This window comes from Drosophila pseudoobscura, chromosome 2 (genome assembly GCF_009870125.1).
Source record: "Drosophila pseudoobscura strain MV-25-SWS-2005 chromosome 2, UCI_Dpse_MV25, whole genome shotgun sequence".
In the NCBI taxonomy this organism is placed as follows: Eukaryota; Metazoa; Arthropoda; class Insecta; order Diptera; family Drosophilidae; genus Drosophila; species Drosophila pseudoobscura.
Window position 1 is genome coordinate 3,780,996 of NC_046679.1, and position 22,736 is coordinate 3,803,731.

At 44.7% G+C, this 22,736-nt stretch overlaps 1 protein-coding gene across 4 annotated transcripts; it reads right to left on the reverse strand.

The window, feature by feature from the left end:
- Positions 1 to 148: 148 nt before the first annotated feature.
- On the reverse strand, positions 149 to 22,736 carry snu (ABC-type transporter snustorr). 4 transcript variants are annotated; one of them, XM_033383645.1, is made up of 11 exons: positions 14,191 to 14,903; positions 9,454 to 9,687; positions 5,623 to 5,832; positions 3,145 to 3,661; positions 2,928 to 3,076; positions 2,618 to 2,723; positions 2,275 to 2,556; positions 1,769 to 2,217; positions 1,647 to 1,707; positions 1,254 to 1,585; positions 149 to 1,197 (listed from the first exon to the last, which is right to left on the reverse strand). In XM_033383645.1, the coding sequence occupies exons 2-11, from the start codon at positions 9,465 to 9,467 to the stop codon at positions 1,023 to 1,025; spliced, it is 2,295 nt and encodes a 764-aa protein (XP_033239536.1). In that variant the 5' UTR covers positions 9,468 to 9,687; positions 14,191 to 14,903; the 3' UTR covers positions 149 to 1,022. The 4 variants fall into 4 exon arrangements, with proteins under 4 accessions (XP_033239536.1, XP_033239533.1, XP_003736278.3 ...); XM_033383642.1 differs by having other exon boundaries at positions 2,618 to 2,759; XM_003736230.3 differs by lacking the exons at positions 9,454 to 9,687; positions 14,191 to 14,903 and adding an exon at positions 21,933 to 22,736 and having other exon boundaries at positions 2,618 to 2,759.

Consider the following 22,736-nt stretch of genomic DNA (forward strand, 5'->3'; position numbering starts at 1 on the left):
ATCCTCATGTTATCTGTTATGTTCTGTTATGCGCGCGGCCTATCGATAAAACAAAATTTGAATTAGATTTTCAAAAATTATTTTGCATCAATGACTAGCTTTTTACGTTTTTTAGAACTATTCTCAATTCAATGAAAAGATTGATATATAGATTTTTATTCACGTTTTTATTGTTATTTATACATAACTGCGCTCACATAGTTAATGATTGGTCATGCTTAAATAAGGACTTTTGCTTCACTTGTTCGTTGTTTGTTCTTTATCTTACGATTTTTTCGTTGTGAAATACTTATGCCTTGAGCATAATATTTCCTGAAATATGTGTATTCGTATATGTGGATATACTCTTTAGGGTAGTGTGTACATTATTGTATTTAATTATGTTTTAACTTAAAAAACTTAAACCCATACAAAAATGCTTTAAACTACTTAATGTTATTAACAAAACCCACCATATTGTTTTTGTTTGTTTTTCTTGTTTTTTTTTTGTTCTTTAGGCTTTCGCGTGAAATATGTAAAAAAAACAATCACAGTCCATTGAAAAATATATAAAATTAGTGTTGTGTGTGTGTGTGTGTGTTGGTAATAAATTGCCCGTTTTGGAATCAAGAGAAGGTCTAGAACAGAGGATTGCGAATAATGGACGTCTAGTTAGGTCGCTCACAAACGGACTTTTTCTTCTAATTTGTGACACAAAACATATTTACAGCAACAACAATTCATTTAGGTACCTAAACCTTACAAATTAAACTACGAAATGTGCAGACTTAAACGACTACTTATAGGGCTCGGAGTGCAGTGCGAAGTAGAAGCTAAGGAAAGCTGCTTGTGCTTAAATAATTTATGACATTTGGGCGGAAAAAGAGAGATACATATAAAGGAGCAAAGGTCGAGGGGTAGAGTGTTTGAGAATTTAAAAAAATAAACAACCAGGAGGGAAACTATCTTAAGAGCTATGAAGGGACGACAATGACGACTAAACGCGATCTAAAATTATGTACTCCGGTTTACAGACGACTCTTCTAGCCGCGTTTCGCCCGCAGAACCAGCATCGTGAGGATCAGGAAGCCCAGGATCCAGGAGAGCGTGCTCACGTAGCCAATGTAGACATCAGACTCGAATATCGCCCAGCCACGGGTGAGAATGGAGCGCAGCGATGAGGTGGCCAGCGTCAAGGGCAGGCACAATGAAATATATCTAACGGAGAGAAGGATTGTACTTGGATTCTCGGTGACTCTCGAAGAGACGCTTACCTCAGCACCACGGGCATACCCTCGATGGGCCAGATCACGCCAGACAGCAGCAGGGTGGGGTAGAAGGAGCCCAGCGCCAATTGGATGGCATTGCGCTCCAGCTCGCAAACGGAGGAGATGAGGAAGCCGAAGCACATGCCGCACATGCCCTGCAGCAGCGTCAGCACAATCACCCAGAACAGATCACCATTGTTGGTCACACCGAAGACCACCAGCATGAAGATGAGCACCAGCGTGGTCTGGCCACACATCACCACGAACTGAGTGATGACATGGGAGAAGAGGATCTCGCCAGGGGAAACACCAGCCACCCAAGAACGGTCCAACAAGCCCTGAAATGAATCCAGGAAGTTAGTATATGCAGTGCTATATATATATGCATCTCTTCATTACCTCAGTGCGCTCAATAATCAATGCAGATGACGTCAAAGCAACAGCCAAAAAGAAGACAATTCTATAAAACAATAAAATAAAATATTAATTGTATTCTCATATATTTTATAGCAAAAACCTACGTCAAGATCACGCCGGGTGCTACGAAATCGGTAAACGAGGGATTCATGGTGCCATAGATGGGATCTCTGAACTGAATCGGGACATCGCCCAACTTGGGATTGTTGCCGCACTGTCCGAGCAGGCCCATGGCAAAGTCACGATATGCCAGCTGTATGTCGCGGTTCAGCATGACGCCGATCTGCTGATTGGACATATCCAGCCAGACCTTCACCTCGGACTGATCGAGCGTCTCGTCATCCGCCTCGCGGCCAAGGGCAGCGCGTGCTGTGAAGGCGTCCGTGAAGTTCTCCGTGATGTAGACAGCACCCCAGGCCTCGCCTCTTCTCACGGCCGCCTTGGCGTCTTCTAGTTCCGTATAGTACGTTTTGACCACGCTCGTGTTCAGGTGATTCAGATAGCGACATCCCAGGTTGGCGAAGTGACAGCCGTCTTCCCAGAAGCAGGTCTCCTAAAAGAACAGAATTGTGACTCCGAACTGGGAGATCTTCTAGTAGCTCTGGCATACCGTATTGTTCATTTCTCCGTTGACTATGGCCAGATTGAGGCCTTGTGGATCGCGTCCAATGGCCAGACAGAAGAGGATCACCTGCATCACGGGCAGGGCAAAGATGAACAGCATCACACCCACATTACGCCACATGCGCAGCATGTTCTTGGTCAAGAGAGCACGGATCTTGCCCTTCGAGGTGACCTTGCAGAGATTGGCATAGCAGTCCTGGCAGCTCTCCTCATCATTGGGGTTGTTGTTGCGCCTGGAAGGCGGTGGGCTATACGGTTCCTGGTTGAGCTAACATTGGGGCAAAAGACAGAAATGAGCAAGGGGATCGGCCGAAAAGAGGAGAACAAACCGTGTAGATGGAGCCATTGCTGTCATTGATCAGCACCTCCTTGCTCTGGTGGAAGTTGAGGCCCACAACGCCGCCCTCTTGGCTGGAGCTGGGCTTGTCCATCTTGCTGCCAAAGGCCATTGCGTGCAACGAGATGTTGTTACTACTCCAAATTATCACAAAACACACAGAGATGGTGGATGGTGTATGGTGGAACACAGATTGCGAGCATGCGAGTGGAGTGCCAAATGGAAAAGATTACGGTTTTGGGGATTAGAGTGTGCGACGCTAGAGGGGTTAAACACGTTTACTTTGACCGGCTGGGACTTACCTGAAGTTCACATGGGTCACGTCTCCCTTCTGGCTCTGGATGCGCGAGAGCTTCAGGAAAACCTCCTCGAGACTGATGCACTTGTAGATGGAAAGCAGGACACTGGGCGACTCCTCCGCCAGCAAATGTCCGGATCGCATAAGACCGATCTAAGGATTGGAATAAAGGCAAAAATAAGAGGAAGATCTTCACATACACCTCTTAAGAGATCCCTTACCGTGTGCGCCTGTCGCGCCTCCTCAATGTAATGTGTGGTAATGATGACCGTCTTCTGGCCAGCCTTTGTGATGTGCACCAAGTGATTCCAGATGCTCTGACGCAGCAGGGGATCCACACCCACAGTTGGCTCATCGAGAATGAGCAGCTCCGGGTCGTGCATGAGAGCCACAGCGAAGCTGACGCGACGCTGCTGCCCGCCACTCAGATTCTTGACCAGACGCTTCTCCGATGGCAGATCGAGGAAGTTGAGCAGGAACTGCAAGCGCTCCACAATCTCCTTGGTCTCCATGCCAAAGATCCAGCCAAAGTACATCATGGTCTCCTTAATGGAGAACTCTGCGTAGAGGGCAATCTCCTGGGGCATGTAACCCACACGCTTGCCAGGCACACCCGATCCCCGGGTGCCTGGCTTGCCGCCCAAAACGAAAATCTCGCCGGAGTCCAAGTAGCGGCGTCCCACAATAGTGGACAGAAGTGTGGTCTTGCCACAGCCAGAGGCACCCAGTAGGCCATAACTAAGGGAGGAAGAACAAAGATATTTTAATGAGAAATTAACCAAAACAGAGGTGCTAAAGAAAGCATCCGAACAGTATTATATTTGGTAGATTTGTAGATCATATCTATACCTATTCTTCTCTAAGTTTTCTGGATTTCTATAGGTCGAACATCAGCCGGTAGAGAAGTTATATACACTCTTTTAAGTCTACTATTAATGGATACTAAATCGTTTAGAGAACGACAGCGAGAAAGCATTGTTTTCGCAAATTCAGCACGAAAACTGTCGTCACAAACATGGGATATATACATATAATCGTATTATCGTACATACATATAACCTATGTATAACGTTCGTGGCATGTCAGCGACGATGTCAATGCTAATTCCCGCAGTTCAAGTTGAATTATTTCGAAATGTTCACCTTGAAAAGTAAGAAATATAGTTGTAGCATTTCCCCACCTCCCCCAGCCAGATACGCGACTCCGCCTCTTTTTGTGGAGTGGCAGAAGCAGACGGGCTATCATCATGATGAGGTTCATAGGCGATGATTATCGTGATTATCGGATTGTTATTTTGTCGTCTGTTTTCGTTGGGACTTTCGGCCTTTGACAAAATGTTGCGGCACGTAGGTCGCACGTTTTGGCCTGTTATTGGATTTATTATTATAATTAACACGCAGCGCCATTTACCGAATTAAACTTTGGCTATAAACAACATTTGATATAACCCCAGGGAGGATAGTCGCAGACTGGCAGACTTTAATTGGCATAATCGTCAGTCCTCAGTGACTTTGAAAACAAGCCCAAAAGCCATTTGGACCTGGCCTGCTGGCCGTTGTCGCTGCCGCTGCGTGCAGTTCGTTGACTCGACAACTGACATGACCTAGGTCAAAGCTGAACGAACCAAACTGTTAACTGGGTCAAGACTGCAGCATAATACTCGTTTTGTTAGTCGTAGAATAAAACTCCGTTACGACATACACACAAGCCCTGATAGCTGGATGGTTAAGTGTGCCTTATAAATCATTAAGAATGCCGAAATCAGTGACACGGCACACCAACACTTTAGCAATACTTCGGGCTTTAGCTTCGGGCACTATCAATGCCAAAGGCAGAAATAAAAAAATCAAAATAAAAAATGAATTATTTACGATTGAAAATTTATGGCCCCTAAATGTTTGCCAAAAAATTCATGAAGCGGGTCGGATCTTAGGGGCGGGCACAATTAAGCACATGTGCCGCGACAGAGATGGAGAGATGTATGTAGAAGGCAAACAAACAAAAGCAAATCGAACTCTGAGTATCGTTTTCCTGCCAATAATCGATCAATATTGCTTTGCATATTGGTTTTATTTCCAGATATCGCGAATCAATGGCAGTCTTTGCATGCGGACGGCATTTGTTTTTTAATTGTGAAAACGTGTAGAATGGGACCAGATATTGACGTCAGCCGGGTGGAAGAGGAAGCCTCTTAGGCCTTAATGGGGATCACTTCTTTGGGGCATCTGTGTGGCGAAGTGCTCTAACGACCCTCGTTAGCCGCATCAAATTATCATGCAAAAATGCCGTCTCAATTACAAGATAGATACGAGTACAGTACGAGCGCGCAAACTAGTCTTGGCCCGGACTGGACTGGTTAGCCATATAATTGCCGCAATTACTTGTAGAGGTTCGAGTTCGAGCTCGAGCTCGAGCGTAACCAAATGACCTCTGACGGAGACTCTAAAATCTCGTGGCATGCAATCAAATCTTAGTTACAAGGAAATCGTCTGCTTCGATCGTCTAATTCGAGTCGATCAAATATACAGTATACAGTATATATTCGGGATCCCATGGGCACTGCTCTGATGCTGTGATGTTTAGATGCTCTGATGTGTTAATTACTTTCGCCGTTTCTATTTTATTTAGTTGCTAAATGAAGCTGTCAACATTTCACTTTTATAGAAGACAGAGACAGAGGACTGACGACTGCTACTTACATTGTTCCCTTGGGGACTGTCATATTCAGGTTATTCAGCACCTGGTTGGCGTTCTTCTTTTTGCCATAGGCCTTGAAGGCATGTCGCACGGACACGGCGGCCTGTGTGTTGCGTGGCCCGGCAGCGGGCTGGCCCCAGGCCGAAACAGCATTCTGCGGCTGTGTGCCACCATCGTTGTTTGTGGCCGCCATCGCGGAGTCTGTGGGAATGCTGCAAGGAGACAAATCGTTGTAATTAGTAATTGCAGCTATATATTACTCAAAATAGTTTCTAATAATAACCATCGAAACTACAAACTTGTTCCGACTCTACGTTCAGGTCATTCGTTTCGGTATTTTAGAATATTTTATTAGTTATTTGTGTCTCTCTATATTGGCTATTGACTGCTTCCTGCTGCTGCTGCTGCTGCTGCTGGTTTTTGCATTTGCATAACGATCGGGGGGTCGCATATGAGTAGTATCTGTATCTCAGTATCTCAGTGTGTATCAGCTCGTGTATCTGGTGTATGCTTCAGTGGTTTGGCGCTTTGAAAACTATGTCAGCGGCACACATTGCAAAAAAGCATGAAACGAGAGAGAGAAGTAGCAACAATGGGGCCCGGCTTGGCAACACTTTTCATTTCAATATTTACGAGCATATAGTTGGTCCAACAGATACACTCGTCTCTCTTGCCCAACGCGCTTTTTGGCCACTTGGCCAGTGCTCAGTGGTGGTCAGTGTGTGATCGCTTGCAAGCTTGGCAAAGTTGGCAAGACAAAGTCGGACACCGAAGTGAATGCTTACCAAGCAAATCGCTATACTCGTAAGTAAAGTAAACTTGTTAAAGCCTCAATGGTCTTTCTGGTCGGACCAGCTCTAGCTCTGCCTTTGGCCGATTGCTTAACCACCTCAGCCACAGCCGCGAACCTAGTTGGCCAGGCCAGCCGTTAAGCAAATATGCAAACTGTTTGTAGTTTGCATTTGCAGTGGTCTGGTCTGAGCCGTTATGCAATTTTCCATGCAGTTTTCGCCTGCATTACACTGCTGCACATCGGAGGCCCGAACCATGTGGGGGAATACTTTGTTCAGCCAATTTTTGGGTCAAGGTTAGCTGCATTGTTAGCCATGGTTCCGCGAAGAAAGTTCATAATTGCCTGCAATTAATCATTTTCGCACCTCATTAACATATTTTGACTGCGGGCCTTTCGTATCATTAACGAACTCTCTCGGCGTTTTGGGGCTCGGAGTGCCCAAAAAGCAAGTCATATAAGAAAAGAAAAAAAACGAGAAACGAGATACACACACCAAAAAATACACACGGGGGGAAACTAGTTCAAGGTCACTGATTGAGCGCAGTCGATCAGTTTTGTTGTCGCTTTCGAAAACGTTTGGATTTTTGGGTACAATCGAACCCCAAGTTATTTTTGCTAATCGCTTGCGTTGCGTTGCGTTACTTCTCGTTAAAATAAATATTCAATCGACCGCAAATATTTGCATTTTGTATAAGGCACGAGACAGACGATCCGATCCGATCCGAACTGAGATGAGATGATATGATGGTTGCCCAATGGCCGGCAATGGCCAGCCTACCGCTCGAGTGCCGAGCAAACATCCTCGACAACCGATGCCGAGTTTGCGGTGAAAATTAAGTAGCAGCTTTATTATGCGGCCTATCAAATATTTGCATAATGCGTCCCCCCATGACAACATTTGGGGAGGGGCTGGGCCACAACGGATTCTGAATGCGAAGCGCACTCAGAAATAGTCATGCTGCAATTTCGTTGACGAAATGTGTTTCAAGTTCGTTGTCGGAGTCTTTCGATTTGCGTACGAGTACTATTGTAGTCGGAGTTAGTCACTGGCGACCAAAAGCCAAACACCCGTAGGTTGCGTAAATTTCTGTCTATCTGTGCAAGAGTGTATCTGTGTGCATTTGCATCTGTATCTGTATCTGTAAATGTAAATGTAAATGTGTGTGCGCGCGCACCGTCAAGCCAACAATGGACAAGGTCAGGCCAAGTAGTTTTTTATAATGACAAACAAACCGACATTTTTGTCTCCTCTCTTTTTGTGAGCTGGGTGCGTTTGACATTTATGGCTAAGAGTTTTGTGGGCATGTTGATAGTGTTTGTTGGTCTGTGCCTGCTTATTGATAATTTAATTAACTATTAGAGCGCTATTTATGCATGCAGCGATGTGTCCACAGAGTCGCCACATATTTTTGGTCTTTTTTTTTTTTTTTGGTGGATGTTGGCGTTGGCTTGCAACATCGTTGTGACAAACCCAGACGACAGATAGAGCGTGAGAATTTGTGAGAGATTAGTCAACATCTGTGAGTTATCTCCATGGAAAGGCACTTAAGGGACAAACCCAAAGATATGTATGAGTATATTTTTAAAAATGAAACCCATTATCTTTATGTTGTCATTTTCTCAGAGTATATTTCCTCGAATAATCAATAAATTGAACGTTCCGTGGGCCATAACTGGCAGATTTTATATTTTTTTTTTGCACTTTACTCATTGAGCAAATAGCGGACTTTAGAATTCAAACCCCATATATAATTGAGAGAGAGAGGAGAGCCGCGAGCGGAGACAGACAGACAAAGTTCAGTGCGACTCCCACAGAGGTGCCAATGAGGTCATCCCAAGATAAAGATTGTTAAATCTTCTGCTTATATAACACGTTAGGGAGAAGGCTTTTCGTGTTGCCATTTCATTGATGATTGAGCCGGGTAATCGCATATAATCAGCCTATGGAGAGGCATGCAAAGTAGACAGGCAGACAGACAGACAGACAAACTCGGATTTAAACTGTTCCTGGCTATGGGCTATGGCTATGCTATGGCTCTGGCTCTGACTCTGGAGTCTGTCACGCAGCAATTGCGATGATGAGCTGAATTTTAAGCACGCCGATCCCACAGGAACGTACAATTGGTTCTTTCTTTCGTTGGGCCTTCGCGGGGAATTCCAATCCACTTCGGAGAAGCCGGAGAATTGATAAGCAATACATCTCTTAGGCATTTCCATACAAGTCGCCTCCACACGCGGAAGATGCAAATGAAATCGTGTAATTGACTTTTGTTGTCGGCCTGAGCTGCCTCTTGAGCGAATTGTTTCGCCAGTGTTGTGTTTCAGTCAATGGCATTTAATTATGGGCTTCTATTCTTAAGCCCAAGCTCCCACTGACAGGCCAACGAGGAAGCAGCCGTTGAAATGGCAAACTTGTCAATTGCCAAATAAATCAATGGCCTCTCACATTATTTTGAGTAACGAGCGGGAGAGAAGTGCAAAAACCAAGGCCGGGCATTGTTTCAGCTTCATGGGATGAGAGCATAAATCATGGGAAGATGTATCTGCCAGAAGAGGTACATAATTCGCGATGGCTATGGGGATTATTTGGATTATGCAATGAGAGCAACGCCTTTTGGTATTTGACATAATTACAAACTTGTTCGCCCCGCTGAGAAATGCGGTCGCTGGCGAATATGCAAAAGGGAGATACATACGATACGACGACTACAAAACCAAAACAAAAACAAAAAACACAAGAGATATGGCCAAAGCAGAAAAGACACAAAAGGGCAAAGCGAATCGATGGAAAAGTCAAATCAAAAGCCGTCTCGCTGAGGGATTATGCAATGTTGATGGGTCGACAAGTGTTAAAGCCGAGAGATCGGGCGTTGACAGCAGGAAACTGGATGACTGGACGACGGGAAGACTGGAAATGACTGATAGACCGGCGGGCGATTGACTGGCACCCAAGTGGGTCAACATCAGTGGGTCAAAATTGAAACACTGATTGCGATTTATGGCCGTAATCTCTGCACGTTCATCCGCGGGATTTACTTACGTTGATATCAGCATTTTTGTATTTGTTTTTGGTGGTGCGCTGCTGCTGGTGGGTGGCTATTTGTTTGATTTGCCAACGTTTGTTCAACGTTTTTATTTCGTATGTTTTGATTTGCCTTTGTTTAACCGGTAGTTACTTTTACTTTTACACCAGAGTCGGACCAATCTCTTGCAGTTGCTCGAGTGTCTGCGAGGTGTCTGTGTGTTTCATGTGTTTCAGGCACACAATGTAATGCTGAAATGTATAAATAATAATCATGTTTGAGCATAAATTGTTTGATTTATGCATTGGCTGGACCTGGGAGTCTGTCGAGTTGGGCATCTGGCATTTAATTTCTTTCAAATCGCATCGCACATTTCACATACGTCACGTTGTACGCAGGTTGTTTATTTTTTCGATCAGTCATCATAGATGATGATTGTTGAGGCGGGTGTAAGAGTGTAAGAGGGTGTAGAGAGTTCATCAATGACTCTGTAAAGCGCTTACCATTCTACCCGAGAGAATGTGGGAAGAAAAGCCCTTGAAACGAGCTTCTAGAAAGAGGAAAGAGAAAAGTAGCTTTGCGCGTACTAACTGAATGGAATTCCCCACCAAGTCCCCGTTCGATATGCGGTCATATCGATTCGATACACCAGACATCATTATACAATCAACACCTTGCGGTGTTTGCTTCTGTTGTGCGAGCAGTTATGCCAAGTCATGCTATATGACTACGGCATTATATGATCCATGGCTCAAAGAAAACTGTGAATATTTCTTGAACGGCTCGACGTTGAGCATTTATTTTGTCAGTCGGGCAGTCAGTCAGTCAGGCCAAAAGCCGCTTAAGTCAGCACAACAATGATAATAATCATAATAATAATTGAGCCCAAAAGCAATGTACGCATTTGACATTGGAATTCTGTTGTTTCTGTTGATTCTGTTGGACATGACTGACTATGCCTCTTGCCTGCTTGGCTGCATGATGCTCTCCAAATGGTTTTTATTGTTGAAGTTTCAGCTTTCAAAGCGAGCAAAGTTCTTAGCAAAACGCTACTACGGATCGTTGAGGTTTTGCTGATCTGTAGTTTGCATGCCGAGTGCGTTGCCGTGACAAGGTCAGTCGTGGTGGCATGCAATGCAATGGCTTTCCGGGGGCCTTTCCGATGCAACGGAAAGTTTTCTACCACGTGCGTCATCGAATGTCTGAGTTGTGAAAACACAAAAAACCAGCATCAACCGGGCAGGTGTGACTCACTCGCGAGTCTCAAGAGGTTCAATGAATTAGCAGAATCAACAAGTTGAAATCTTTCTGAGGCTCCACCGCATATTGAGCAATGAGCAAATCGCTTGAGCATGAAAGCCTTCCTTCCACCAGCTGCATGGACAGGCAGTCGCACACACAATGCATGAATAAATTTATTAAATACAATTTAAATTTCAATGAGGCAATGCAACCACTGAACGACTTTTCAGCAGCAGCAGCAGCAGCTGTGACTGGACAGATTACTCGTTTTTATTTTTGCAGACAGGAAAACCCATTATGGTTTTGTGATTTTAAGAGACTGCTTAATGCCGATGGCTAGGCTACGTGTGTGGCATTAAGCAAGCCAGCCATGTGCGAGACATTAAAGCGGCCTCCAAAGGTAGGCCCAAAGCCTAGAGCCCATTAGAACTGCCTTGGCAGTATGCCACTCAACGGAACTCCTTTCCCGTCTGGGCAGGGAGTACAAAGTGCGGCTTTATGGCCGAGTGCCGAGTACTTTCGATCTCATCGCAGCAGGCCAGTTTGTGCTGCGTTTTCCGAAGCGTTTTCATTTTCTTCGACTGGCTTTTCCGATGACATAATTGCATGCATGTCTGCGTGTCCGTCTGTCTGTCTGTCTGTCTGCCGGTGTGTTTATGCCCGCTGCACTTGTGTGCGACACAGTTTTGTGGCTGCAACTTCTTCGAGTCGAGTTGGTCTTTTGGCCAGTGTTGAGTGCCGCAAATGGCAAACCCGTTGTCGGGCAACTGGTTCTGCAACAGGTCTTAAGACTTTTCTGGCTGATTTCAGTGCCCAAATCAATAGTCGAGCACTCACCCGCACTGGCGGCCACATATGGCCAGCCATTAGATAATCCCATCCCGATGGGTGGATTGATATTGATTGGTTTGATTAGTTTGAGTTTCGTGTGAAATCATCAGCAGGGTAGGCCACTCAGTGCCGAACCTAATCAATTCCATCGATTGGTCTAGGTAATCTATAAACCAGTCTCTGGAGTGCCGGATCGAATCGAATTGAATCGAATTGAGTTAACAACACGACAACGATTCCTGCAAAACTCGAAAGAGAATGTCCGATTGGATTGCCTCAATTAATACTTAATTTTCCCAATTGTTTTATGCCTCCTCCTCTGCCTCCTCCTCCCATGTCCCCCATGTAGCTATTGCACAATCAGTTCCAGATACTCGTAGGACGACGAGGGGGATGATGGTGATAGCCGGCATTCCAATTGGGTCGCGTGAACCCCAACAAATGTTGTGCCTGTCATGAAATGAACTGAAAATTTAATGTCCACGAGTTTGAATTACAAATTTCCCCGGAGGTTGCCACCTTCTGAGGCGTTTTCTAATAGACATCTTTATGAATACATATGTGCTCTCTCCATTAGTGCAAATACATTGTTCTTAAGTCTGTCTGTCGTCGGTCTCTGTGTCTAAGTCTAACCAGCTAGCTCAATCATCTAAGTTGACGTTATTGAGCGATTAGGCCCTGGCATTTAGTCATTAAGTGACCCACCAGTCGACCAGTCCTCAATTATCGAGTGCGTTATGTGACCAACAAATTGCATTGCAGCCGTGAGATCTGTTCGGTTTAAGTTCAATTTAATTGGTTATGCCCCCCGTCACTGGGGGGAAATATTAACCGTTCATTTAATATCGATTTAAGCAATGCAAATTGTCCGTAATTATCTAACATTACATTACACGATCGAATCGTATCGAATCGGCTTGGCTCGGTATCGTATCGGATTGGATCGGATCACTTAGTGATCTTTCTAGAGTAGACTGGGCAGAACAGTCATTTATATAAAGCTTTATGTTAATGGCAGCGAGTGCCTTGATATTAATTAAATGTCGCACCGCTTTTATGGCCGCATCTAGATCCGACTTCAGTTTTCATCATACTTTTGTTGGGGCACCTTGAACTCTGCTCAAAGCATAGCCGCGACGTGATATACAGAGAATGAAAGACCCAAAAAAAAAAAACAAAAAACAAAAAAAAACACATCTACAGAAACAACAGAAAAACCCCCAAAGACGAAAAATACCAGTTCAAGTTTAAGCTTTAAATCGCTGCACAGTTTCGGATCGGCTCAGTTCGGAAATGCACATGGCGAGAGTGAAGAGTGGAAAGAGAGAAGACCTTGACAACTAATTTCAGGGCCCGCGCGAAGGTCTCTGGGTCTGGGGTGCACAAAATCTGACAATGAATGCATTTTATTATAAGACATAAGCACTCCACTCTGCTCTGCTCTGCTCTGCTCTGCTCTGCTCTGCTATAATTGTTATTATTACGATTCACTACTATCAGAGTATCAGAGTATCTGTGTATCTGTCTATCTGTATCGCTCTATCGCTGTACTCTCTGTGCACTTGTGCAATGAAAATGCAAAAAGTCACAACACTTAATTACGCTGAACTTTGCTCGAAATTGCAAACGCCAGCACAGAGGGATACGAGTACTGGCTAGCACAGAGACTGGCAGACTCTCTTACGGCTCTCGGCTTCTCGATGACCTCTTCTCAGTGCACGTTTGCGTTGCATTCTGTGTGTGTGTGTCCAGATACTTATTGTGTTGCTAAGGGCAGACTGAAGCCACAGAATGGGGAATGATAGATGCGATTATCTAAGATAATCATATAGCTACATGCCTGTGCGAGGCCTCTAAAAAAGCTAGGTCTTGGCACTGACTATTTTTAGCGCAAGCTACAAAAGTGGGGTACAAAAAGTGTAACAGATACATTTGAAAGGCTTCCCACTGCGCAAGCATTTAAGCCGATTAAGGCCGCTGCCAACGGACTGAATCAATAAAATGAAAATTAAGCTAAGTGCATCGGCGATGGAGTCGACGGACCCGCACTGATGGCCAACTGAGCGAATGACACACCATGCGATTCCCTGTGGAATGCACTGAATGCCACTGAAGTTATGGACACAGATACCACAAATTGCTGTACGAAAATATGTAGCAATAGCTGGCTGGGCCCTGGCTTCATCGGAGTCCGCATTCTAACAGCGTTTTGAGTAGCCGATGACGACGATATCAATTCATTCCGGACATTTGTATGCCGGGCGCAGAACGCACGCGTTTGAACATTATAAACGGACAGTAGCCGATGAAGGCATGGGAATGGGAATGGGAATGGGAATGGGAATGGGGGAGTGGAAATCTTATTGAGGATTGCGAATAGCGTTGATGATGATGATCATCATCGTGGTGGAAGTAACAACAAAGCGGCAGCCATTTGTTTTATGAAGAATTGATTTTTGTTTTTCTGTTTTTCTATTTTTCTGTTTCTGTTTGCTTGAGTATTATTTTGTATAGAATTCTGCCTTATCCCCATGGGCACAGCCCGTTGTTTGCCTGCCTTTTGCGAATGTTTGAGAAGTGATTTCCTGAAACGTGTATATAGCACTTTGTGCCCAAGTCAAGCTCGACAAACTCCAAATCTCCGTGCCAGGCATTTGTTTGATGAGCAAATTTACACTTACAATGCGCGTTCTAAATAGATTTACGAAGCTCTCGTCAACGTCGTCGTTTAGTTTTTCTCTTTATTTTGGTGGTTAGGGGGGGGACTGTGCAAATGTTGGCACAAAATTTGTCGTTTTTTGTTGAGGCTATAATCCACTTCTCTTCCACTTCGAGCAGTGGGCACAAAGGCGTAGGATGCGCTGATTGCTCTCGCCAAACGAAAGACTTAAGGCACGAACGCACGAATTAATGATAGATTAGATCGCCTTTGGCTTTTGCTCACACGCGCCCTCCGCTTAAACAATTCTCGTCAAAATATATATATATTTTAGTCGGACCCGACACTTTCGGGGCACACACAGAAAATCACGCGACAACGAGAGAGCAGACTTCGGAGACACTTGCGTTGCTCTGAAAGGTTCGACTAAGACTGACTTCGAGTCGGTGGCCGAGCTGTGGCTGGAGCCCCGCTTCACTGATGCTGCCTCTGCCTCTGCCGACGCTGCTAGCTTTGGGGGCTAGCTTTGCACTTTACACTTTGCCAATGAAAGAGACGGACAGTCGGCCAGGCCAGCCAAGAGCGTGAGTGAAAGAGAGCGGACGTGTGGGGGACACCGAAGCTGTTGCACTTTTGCACGTGCGTTTTATGCGCGACTTTAGACGCGTGGTAGACTGTGGACTTGCGGTTGCCTTGCTGCCAGAAACTCAACTGAAAGCTAGACGACGTCTCAGCCCGAGTCGAAGCCAAAGCAAAAGCAAAAGCAAAAAACACCTGTGTGCCCGGCCGAAACCCACTCAAAAGGCCACTCCACTCATTCCATTCGTACGCGATTGAGTCGCTTGTGGCAACTTGTGGAATGAGCGCGACGAGACGCGACGCAACGCGACTCGACTGCGAGTGAGCGACTTTTTGGCGAGGCAGAGTTTGTTGGCTTCGCTCCTGGCGTTCCGCTGCAGCATTTTTTGGCTCCAGCTCGTTCACCTTCGGCGCTTGAGCAGGGGTTTATTTGGGGAAGGGAACCATGCGGCACAAAAGGGCCCGGGCCCGGGCCCAGGCCCAGGTTATTGGGGTTTTTCTGTGCATCGGGTCTGATGTAATCCGAGAGACGACCTTGAGGGCGGGCTATCGTTCAACGCGTTGCGGCGCATGGGGAAGCTCTTCTTCTGTTGGCTCTTGCTCTTGTGAGTGGCAAGAATTGCAAAAGCAGCCACCGCCACTCGCCACTCACCATTCACTCTCTCGGATCGGGGTAATGGCTTCATTTGGCTTCGCATTTCATAAATTGTAATTGCTATTGCAATTTCATTGAAATTCCCATGCACTTTTAATTAAAAATGTGGTTTGCTTATGTAAAGAGCCCAAGTAGAGCAAAGTTCATCCCGAATAGAGGGAGACATACGTACACATTTTCGCAGCTACCTCAAGGCGAAATTAAATGCCTTAATTACTATAATTAATGTGCCAAAGAATGCTTTGGGTCGAAGAATTGACGCGACGGGTGATGGACGGCTGTCTGTCCAACAATAAATCAATAAACATGTCTATATTAAAACATTTTGTTGTTGTTTGCCCATTGCACAATTTCAATGTCATCCCAAAAATTAACAAGCCGGCGTTAAGGGCGTGACTAAGGGCGTTTGCCGTTTGGGGTAAGAAAAACCGAAAAACCTGACCACAAACCCAAAAAAAACTATTCACATTTGCGCAATACTGACATTGAAAATGCACAGCTAACCGATCGGCCGATCGACCGTGCTGTGTGCTGTGGGTGTCTGCCGGCCCCAAAGTGCTGGCCAAATGTGCCATCCATCCATCTACCGATCGCATCGGTTCGGATCGGAAAGAGTGTTGTAACCAAACGCGCTCGAACATTTTAAGCAGCTGGTAAATGGTAAATGGTCAATGGTCGATGGTCGATGGACACAGCACATGCTGCAAAGACCGCGATACGCTGACCAATTGGATATTTGGTATGGATTTTTACATTTTTCTGGCTTCGAGCATAGCCCTGGTGCTATTAAACGGCAATTAAGTGACAAGGTCGCCTGCTATATGCGGTCCCGAGACCCAAAACAGCGGCTTATCCAGCTGCCGAATCAGTAAGTACACGTATTTCATATGAAGGGTATTGTTTTGCTGAGCTTCCTTCAGGGAGGGATTACTCATACGCCTCGTGGCCCGGCCCGGCCTGATCCGACCTGGCTTGTCAGTCAGATTTAATGGCTGGCATAAAGGCGATTTTGCACCTGACTGGCTGGCTGACTGATGTGCCTGTAAACATCCTCGTTGTCGTCGCAATGGACATAATTGTTGTTAAAATACAAGTAATTTACGCATTTGTACAAGCATGTATTCAGCTTATCCGTCCGTACGCGTGCATATGTATCAAGAAATAAATATAAAAAAATAAACAAAATGCGTTGCCGTCGCACTTGACATGGTTTTCGGAAGACGACAGGCAACGTGCTAATGAGCCCTGAAAACTGATATTCAGCCAGACGGCTCCTCATCATTAACCAGGCCTGGATATGATGCAACTTTCAACTGTCTAGATAAAGTTTAAGATTCAAAATGCTCATCATCAAAAGCATGCCTGAAATAGGTTTTCCAGCTAATATTACAAGCAAACTGCCGTCTCATGGTGTACCAATTTGTGTAGTCGAGACGGGACTCTTGTAAACGTAGTCTGCCAATTTCGTAACGTACATAGCTGATGTTTTAGTTCATATATTAATCTGATGCGCCCACAGAGAAACAGCACTTGAGACACAAAGATCAGCCAACACACATTTTGTTACCAATAAAAAAGCAAACAAACAAAAAGAGTCTGCTTGCAATTTTCTAAGTTTTTGTCTTTGTCTTTGTTTTGTTTCAGAGGCTGTCGAATTTAGGCAAGTCATGCTGCGGCAGCGATACCTTGGACGAGTTTGTTGACTCCACTCGGCCTGGCCAGTGCATTTGGCCCGAACCTGAACAACCCGAAAAAGCGCAAATGTCCAAAAAGCATTAAAGAAATTGGTTGACAACATTTTGAGGGTTTGCCATGGCATCAATTTCACTCGCGACAGCTTCACTTACTGTCTCCGTTTCTGTGTCTGTTTCTGTTTCAGCCTCTTTTGTTTCACGATGTGCACATTTCAAATCTACACTTTGTTGTATTGTTTTGTCTGCTACATTGCGCATTTATAGCCCCCAACCATTCCCAGTCCAGTGGCCAATGGACATTCATTCAGACAATTTCATTTCGGTTTTGTTTCGGCTCTCTTACTTTTTTTTATGCTGCTGTGAAAACGGGCACAAGGTCGCCACTGGGACGAGGAAGTTGGCTGGGAAGCTGCCAGAGGAATGGCGCTGGACTGGACCTGGACTGAGTGACAGAAGCTACTGCCACTGGCACAGCCACAGCCTGGCTTTAAATTAATTGCATCGAGACGGCGGCGGCGGTAATTTCAAGCTCATAAAACGGATTGCACTTTGCGATAAAATTTCCCTTTCGCTTGAAACTCGTTTTCGCCACTCGCTCGGGTTCGTCTCGCCTTCGTGCTGTGTCCTAATCACCTATTTCTTTTATGTCTTTTACGCCTAAACTGGCGATGGAGTCGTGAGGAGAAGTAAAAAGTATTGAAAATCATTCCAAAATCGAAAGACATCAGGAAGAAATCAAGTTTCACGTCTGAGTTTTCCCAGCGAATGATCGTCTTCTCCTCACGACTACACTCACGACTTTGTCTCCTCTCTAGATTGGCGCATTCATTCGCGTGCCGGGCCCGCTGCAGTTTCCAGCTCTGGGGCTGGAGCTGGGAGGGTCGGCAGCCGAGCTGCGGTGACTCAAAAGTTGTTTCTTTTTGGTGCTCGCCAAATATTATGCAATTGTTGCAACGCAACGCAGCACGAAGCTGGAGCTCGGCTCAGACTCTAGACTGGTGTTTAGCGTCTGGCCTGGCAAATGCAAAAGAGCTGCTAATGCAAGCGGCTTGGCTTAATTAATTACAATTAGACGCTGTCGACGCCCCATTAACAGAGAGAGATCTACGAAACTGCAATCGTTTCATTTGGTTTTTGTAATGCTTTTTGGTAGATTTCGAATTTGAAACGAACTCGGCTTTTGATGTGAATGAGGCTGGGCTGGAGATCGTCGCTGGTTTTTTATAATTTGTGAAGATTTTTTGGCCAAAGCCACAAAAACACACACGCCCCAAATGTGTCAAGGTCTCTTGTAAACTGGCAAATGAGCAAAAGATACAAGCAGCATTAAAGCCGAATAAAATGCAAACCGAAAGCTGGCCGAGCAACGTCGGAGTGGGCTCTACGTTTGGGATATATGTGTATCCGTCTATAATTATCTGAGGAAAACTTTTTGGCACACAATGCACGGCATTTGAGTCAGATTTCTGCCAGGTTGATTGGCCCGCATTGTGCAATGCTGTTTGTTGGTCTGGTGGTCTGTGGCCCAGCCACATTTCGAGCCAATTAGCAGGCGGGCCAAATTGCTGTTAATGCCATGAGCAAATACTCCAAAAACTGCTGCTGCTCTAAGACAATGCATATGGCTTCTTGCAACCGAGCGGAGCGGTGAAAGTATTGGCAAAAGTTCATACCGCAAATGACGTCATTGTCCCCCAGTTGCCAAAGAAAACACGGCACAAAGGCCCTAAGAATCGGCATTAATTTATATGACAGGGGCGATTCAGGACATTAACTGGGAAGCATACGTGATTGAGTTCATTTATTATAACTCAGAATTACATTCTAAAGTCTGCCGCCGGCGGCGAGGGCTGGAACATAAAGATTATACAGGAAATCAAAAGCCGCTGACATTCTCACATTGCGGATATAAATTCTTCCATTGTCAGGCATTACGAGAGACGTCTCTTTTTATTTGGATGACATCGCCATTTCTCGCGTAGTTCTGTGGCCTTTGAGGGCACAGAACATACGGGCAAACAAATATTTCTAAATATAGTACCTACGTTAATGTGTACGCTTAAAGTTCAAAAAGTTCTAGACGCTCTGTCTAAAATATTCTACCATTTTTCAAGAATATGATCAAAAAAGTGTTCCCCCAAAGCATACAATAACAGAATTTGCTTTTTGAACTTTGAAGTCAATTAGAGAGCAGGGCAGAACAGAGAGCGGAGTACTCCGAAGTCAGCAGAAATATTATAGGTATAATGATCTCTCTGGGCAATAAAATTGCCATTTCCTTTGCCAAAGACGCACTTCACTTGGCTAATGACAGTAGAGTCTACAAAGTGCGTAAATAATTTGAAAAAATTAAAGCTTGAGCCGAATTTTAACAGACTCAAAAAGCTATTCTTCTAAGATAACAGAGACGACGCGCTTTGCTGCAAAGTTAACAGAGCCGAAAAGCTTTTTACTCTACACGTTGTCTGCGACATTACATACATAGTCGTATCGTATACGTGATATATCGACGTCGTTAATATAAGCTTTATTTCAAGCTTTAAACACCAATCAACACAGGAAATTTTTGATGGTAAAAAGATATAAAAAATATGTAAATGATTTCCAAGTAACAAAATAAAAAGCTATATTAATTAATAATAATTTATTGTACTTCCAGCCCAGCACCAGATGCGCTGTTGTCCAGTTTCATTTCTGGTTTCATGATTGTGGAATTTTAATTATACAGCAATTAGAATTTTTATCCCAAACGCGCGCGAAAACAGTTTCACCCGTTCGGTCAGTATGGGGGCGTGCTTGGCATACGGGTATACAACATGCATCATCGGCAATCAGCCAAAAGGTACAATAATAACAATTAATGGCACGCCAGCCGGTGGGGGGTCCCGTCCCTCAAGAAAAACACAACACAACCATAGTGATTTCCCAATATTTCCCTGCCATTCACAACTGAACTAGTTCATGCGGAAGTGACGCAGCCGATTGAGCATTGGATATTGTATAATGAAGGCCATCAAAAGAGAGAAACCGCTAAAACCTACAGACTAACTCATTTAGACAAGGCAGTCGTTCGGTTAAAGACCTTACCCAAAAAAAACCCTATTTCGATGCTAATGTGATGTTGGCTTTTGGCAAACATTTCTGATGCCTGACAGTGATGTACGAAAAGGGGGTTAAAAGAGCTATAAAGTGGTTCCTTTGAAATGGAAAGTACTATTAATGGATACTTTAAGGGTTACTTTTCTGCTAAGCCTCGACCTATGTCGAATCACCCTTTCTCAAATGCCATGACTACACCCTTGTCCAGCATATCTCGTATGTATCTTGGGTGTTGCCAATATTATATCATTCACAAACTAAGCCAAATCAAAAAAGAAGCTCTGCATATATTAATGACAAAAAATCTGATTTACATAAACCGGAGAGTTTCGCATACATCGATTTGAAAAAGGAAATACAATTGTATTGAATTTTGAATTATGGCCAAATGATTTTCACACATCGTGTTCAATCGAGCGGTGCGTCTTGCCGGATGTTTTATAATCCACTTTGCTGCAACAGGAGTCCGGGATCGGCGCCCAATTGTCGCCGAATGCGATTGCGATGATGATGAATGTTAATTCGCACAAAAACCATTATTTGTTTGCTATTTATGATGGGTAAGTGAGCTGCCTGCGGATTTGCTTTTAGGAAATTATTGAAATTAGCAATTACCAAGTGCTGAAAGCCAGCCAGCCGTTGCCCAACGCAGAGCTGAACCCTTCTACCCTCTTGTGGCGACCCTGGGGTTCTATTTTTAATCGTTTGGGTAGGGGCCTCAGTGGTGTGGCTCATCGCTCGCCTAGAGCGGCGCAGCGCATGTGCACAACTTGTTATAAATTTGTTACTTTATAGCGTTAGCGTAAGCGTATTTTATATAATGGCAAATTTCACTCGTCACTTTTTACCTTTAGCTGATTTTGTTGCTTAGCATGTGAATACTCCGCGTAAATGCAATTAAAGCCCAGCGCTTAATAAGCATGACGAGGAATTTGTGCAGAAAATGTTGTAAGACAGCGAAAACAAATACTTATGAGTACAATTGCACGAGGACACACCGAGCTGGACGGTGCAAATATTTCCAATTGTCATTATCACCGATGAGTTATCCAAATTTGCATTTCACTCAGCCTCAGCCTCAATCATCATATAACCCTTGGCCAATGCACTGAATATTTCACTCCCTATTCAAGTGTTATTCACTGTCGCTGCATCTCCATATATATGGACTCTCTAAAGCTCCCTCAATTAATGAATGCTATCATCTTTCTCCTTCTCCCTGTCTTTGTACATAAATATCATCAATAAATCTGTCTGTTTTCCAAAAATAACTTCAATTCCGTTGACAGCATACACGTGCGATTAGCGTTATGCAAGACAAGTTTGGCTTGCTCTGAGTACGAGTATTGTTCAGAAATCGGTCAATCGGCAGTAAAACACAACTCTATTGAATCGAAACGAAACGGAAACCGAATGTTCTTGAGCTACACGATCTCAAAGCCAACCAGTTTTTGTTGTCTTTTCGGCCGCCTGGCCTGAGGCTAAAACAAAGCAAACCAAAGACAATCGAAAGACTTTGGCAACGAACTTCATAAGATTAGTAGAGATGGCTATCGTCGATCGCTGGATCTGCTGGATCTCTTCTTGAACGAATTGCTTTAGCTGACTCGTTGACTCGGTTCCGTTTCGGGGTTTCTCGGCTTAACGACTACTTTATGGAACCATTAAGGCAGCTGTTTATGGTGATGTAAAAACTTGTGGCTACAGCTACGAATAATACCCATAGCTCTGACTCACATGGCACTGGGGTCCGACCAGCTGAAGTGACGCTTAATCCTTTCAAAGTCCATGACAGGCTGCTGCTGCTGATGTTGATGCTGCTGCTGTTGGCTCAAGGTTACCTCTTTCTTCGGTGCCATTTCGATTTCTGTAGAGTGGCGGCTGCTGCTGCTGGGACAGGATTCTGCGGTCTGGATTCAGGGGATCCGGCACGGGGGCAGGGCACGGGCACGGGCTCGGGCTAGTAAAAGGCTTGGGAATATTGCGATTTGTAGTTGCACAACTGGTTTCCACTGGGCCTTTTGCTTTTTGTCTTTGCTACTAAAACAGTCTTGTTTAATTCGATTTGTTCGTGTTTCTGTACAGCTCTGCTGTCAGTTGGTTCTTCTTGTGCGAATGTGCACAATGCTGGGAGAAACAAAAGACTTAGGCACCGAACTTCATGTTAGTCGCGACTCGCGCGCGATTATTGTTGCTATTTAGCTTCGCTTTTGTCTTCGCTGGCCTTTTGCCCAGCTGTAGCGAAAACAGCTGTTTTAACTTTATTCGGGTTTTGGGTATTGGTTTTGGCTGTGGTTTTGGCTAACCAAAACGTGGATTTTAACGACAACTGAGACGGCAACGACAACGGCAACGGCGAGAGCGACAACACCAACGACACGACGATGAGCGCACGCAGGTAAACACGTAATTGGACTTATAAATTTTACTTTTTTTATAATGCACACGTAATAAAAGAGCCGAGCCTCAAAGTGCTGTGATGTAGTGGTAAAAGATGTGGATGTTACAGTCTTTGTTGCTGCTGCTGCTGCCTCCTAACGC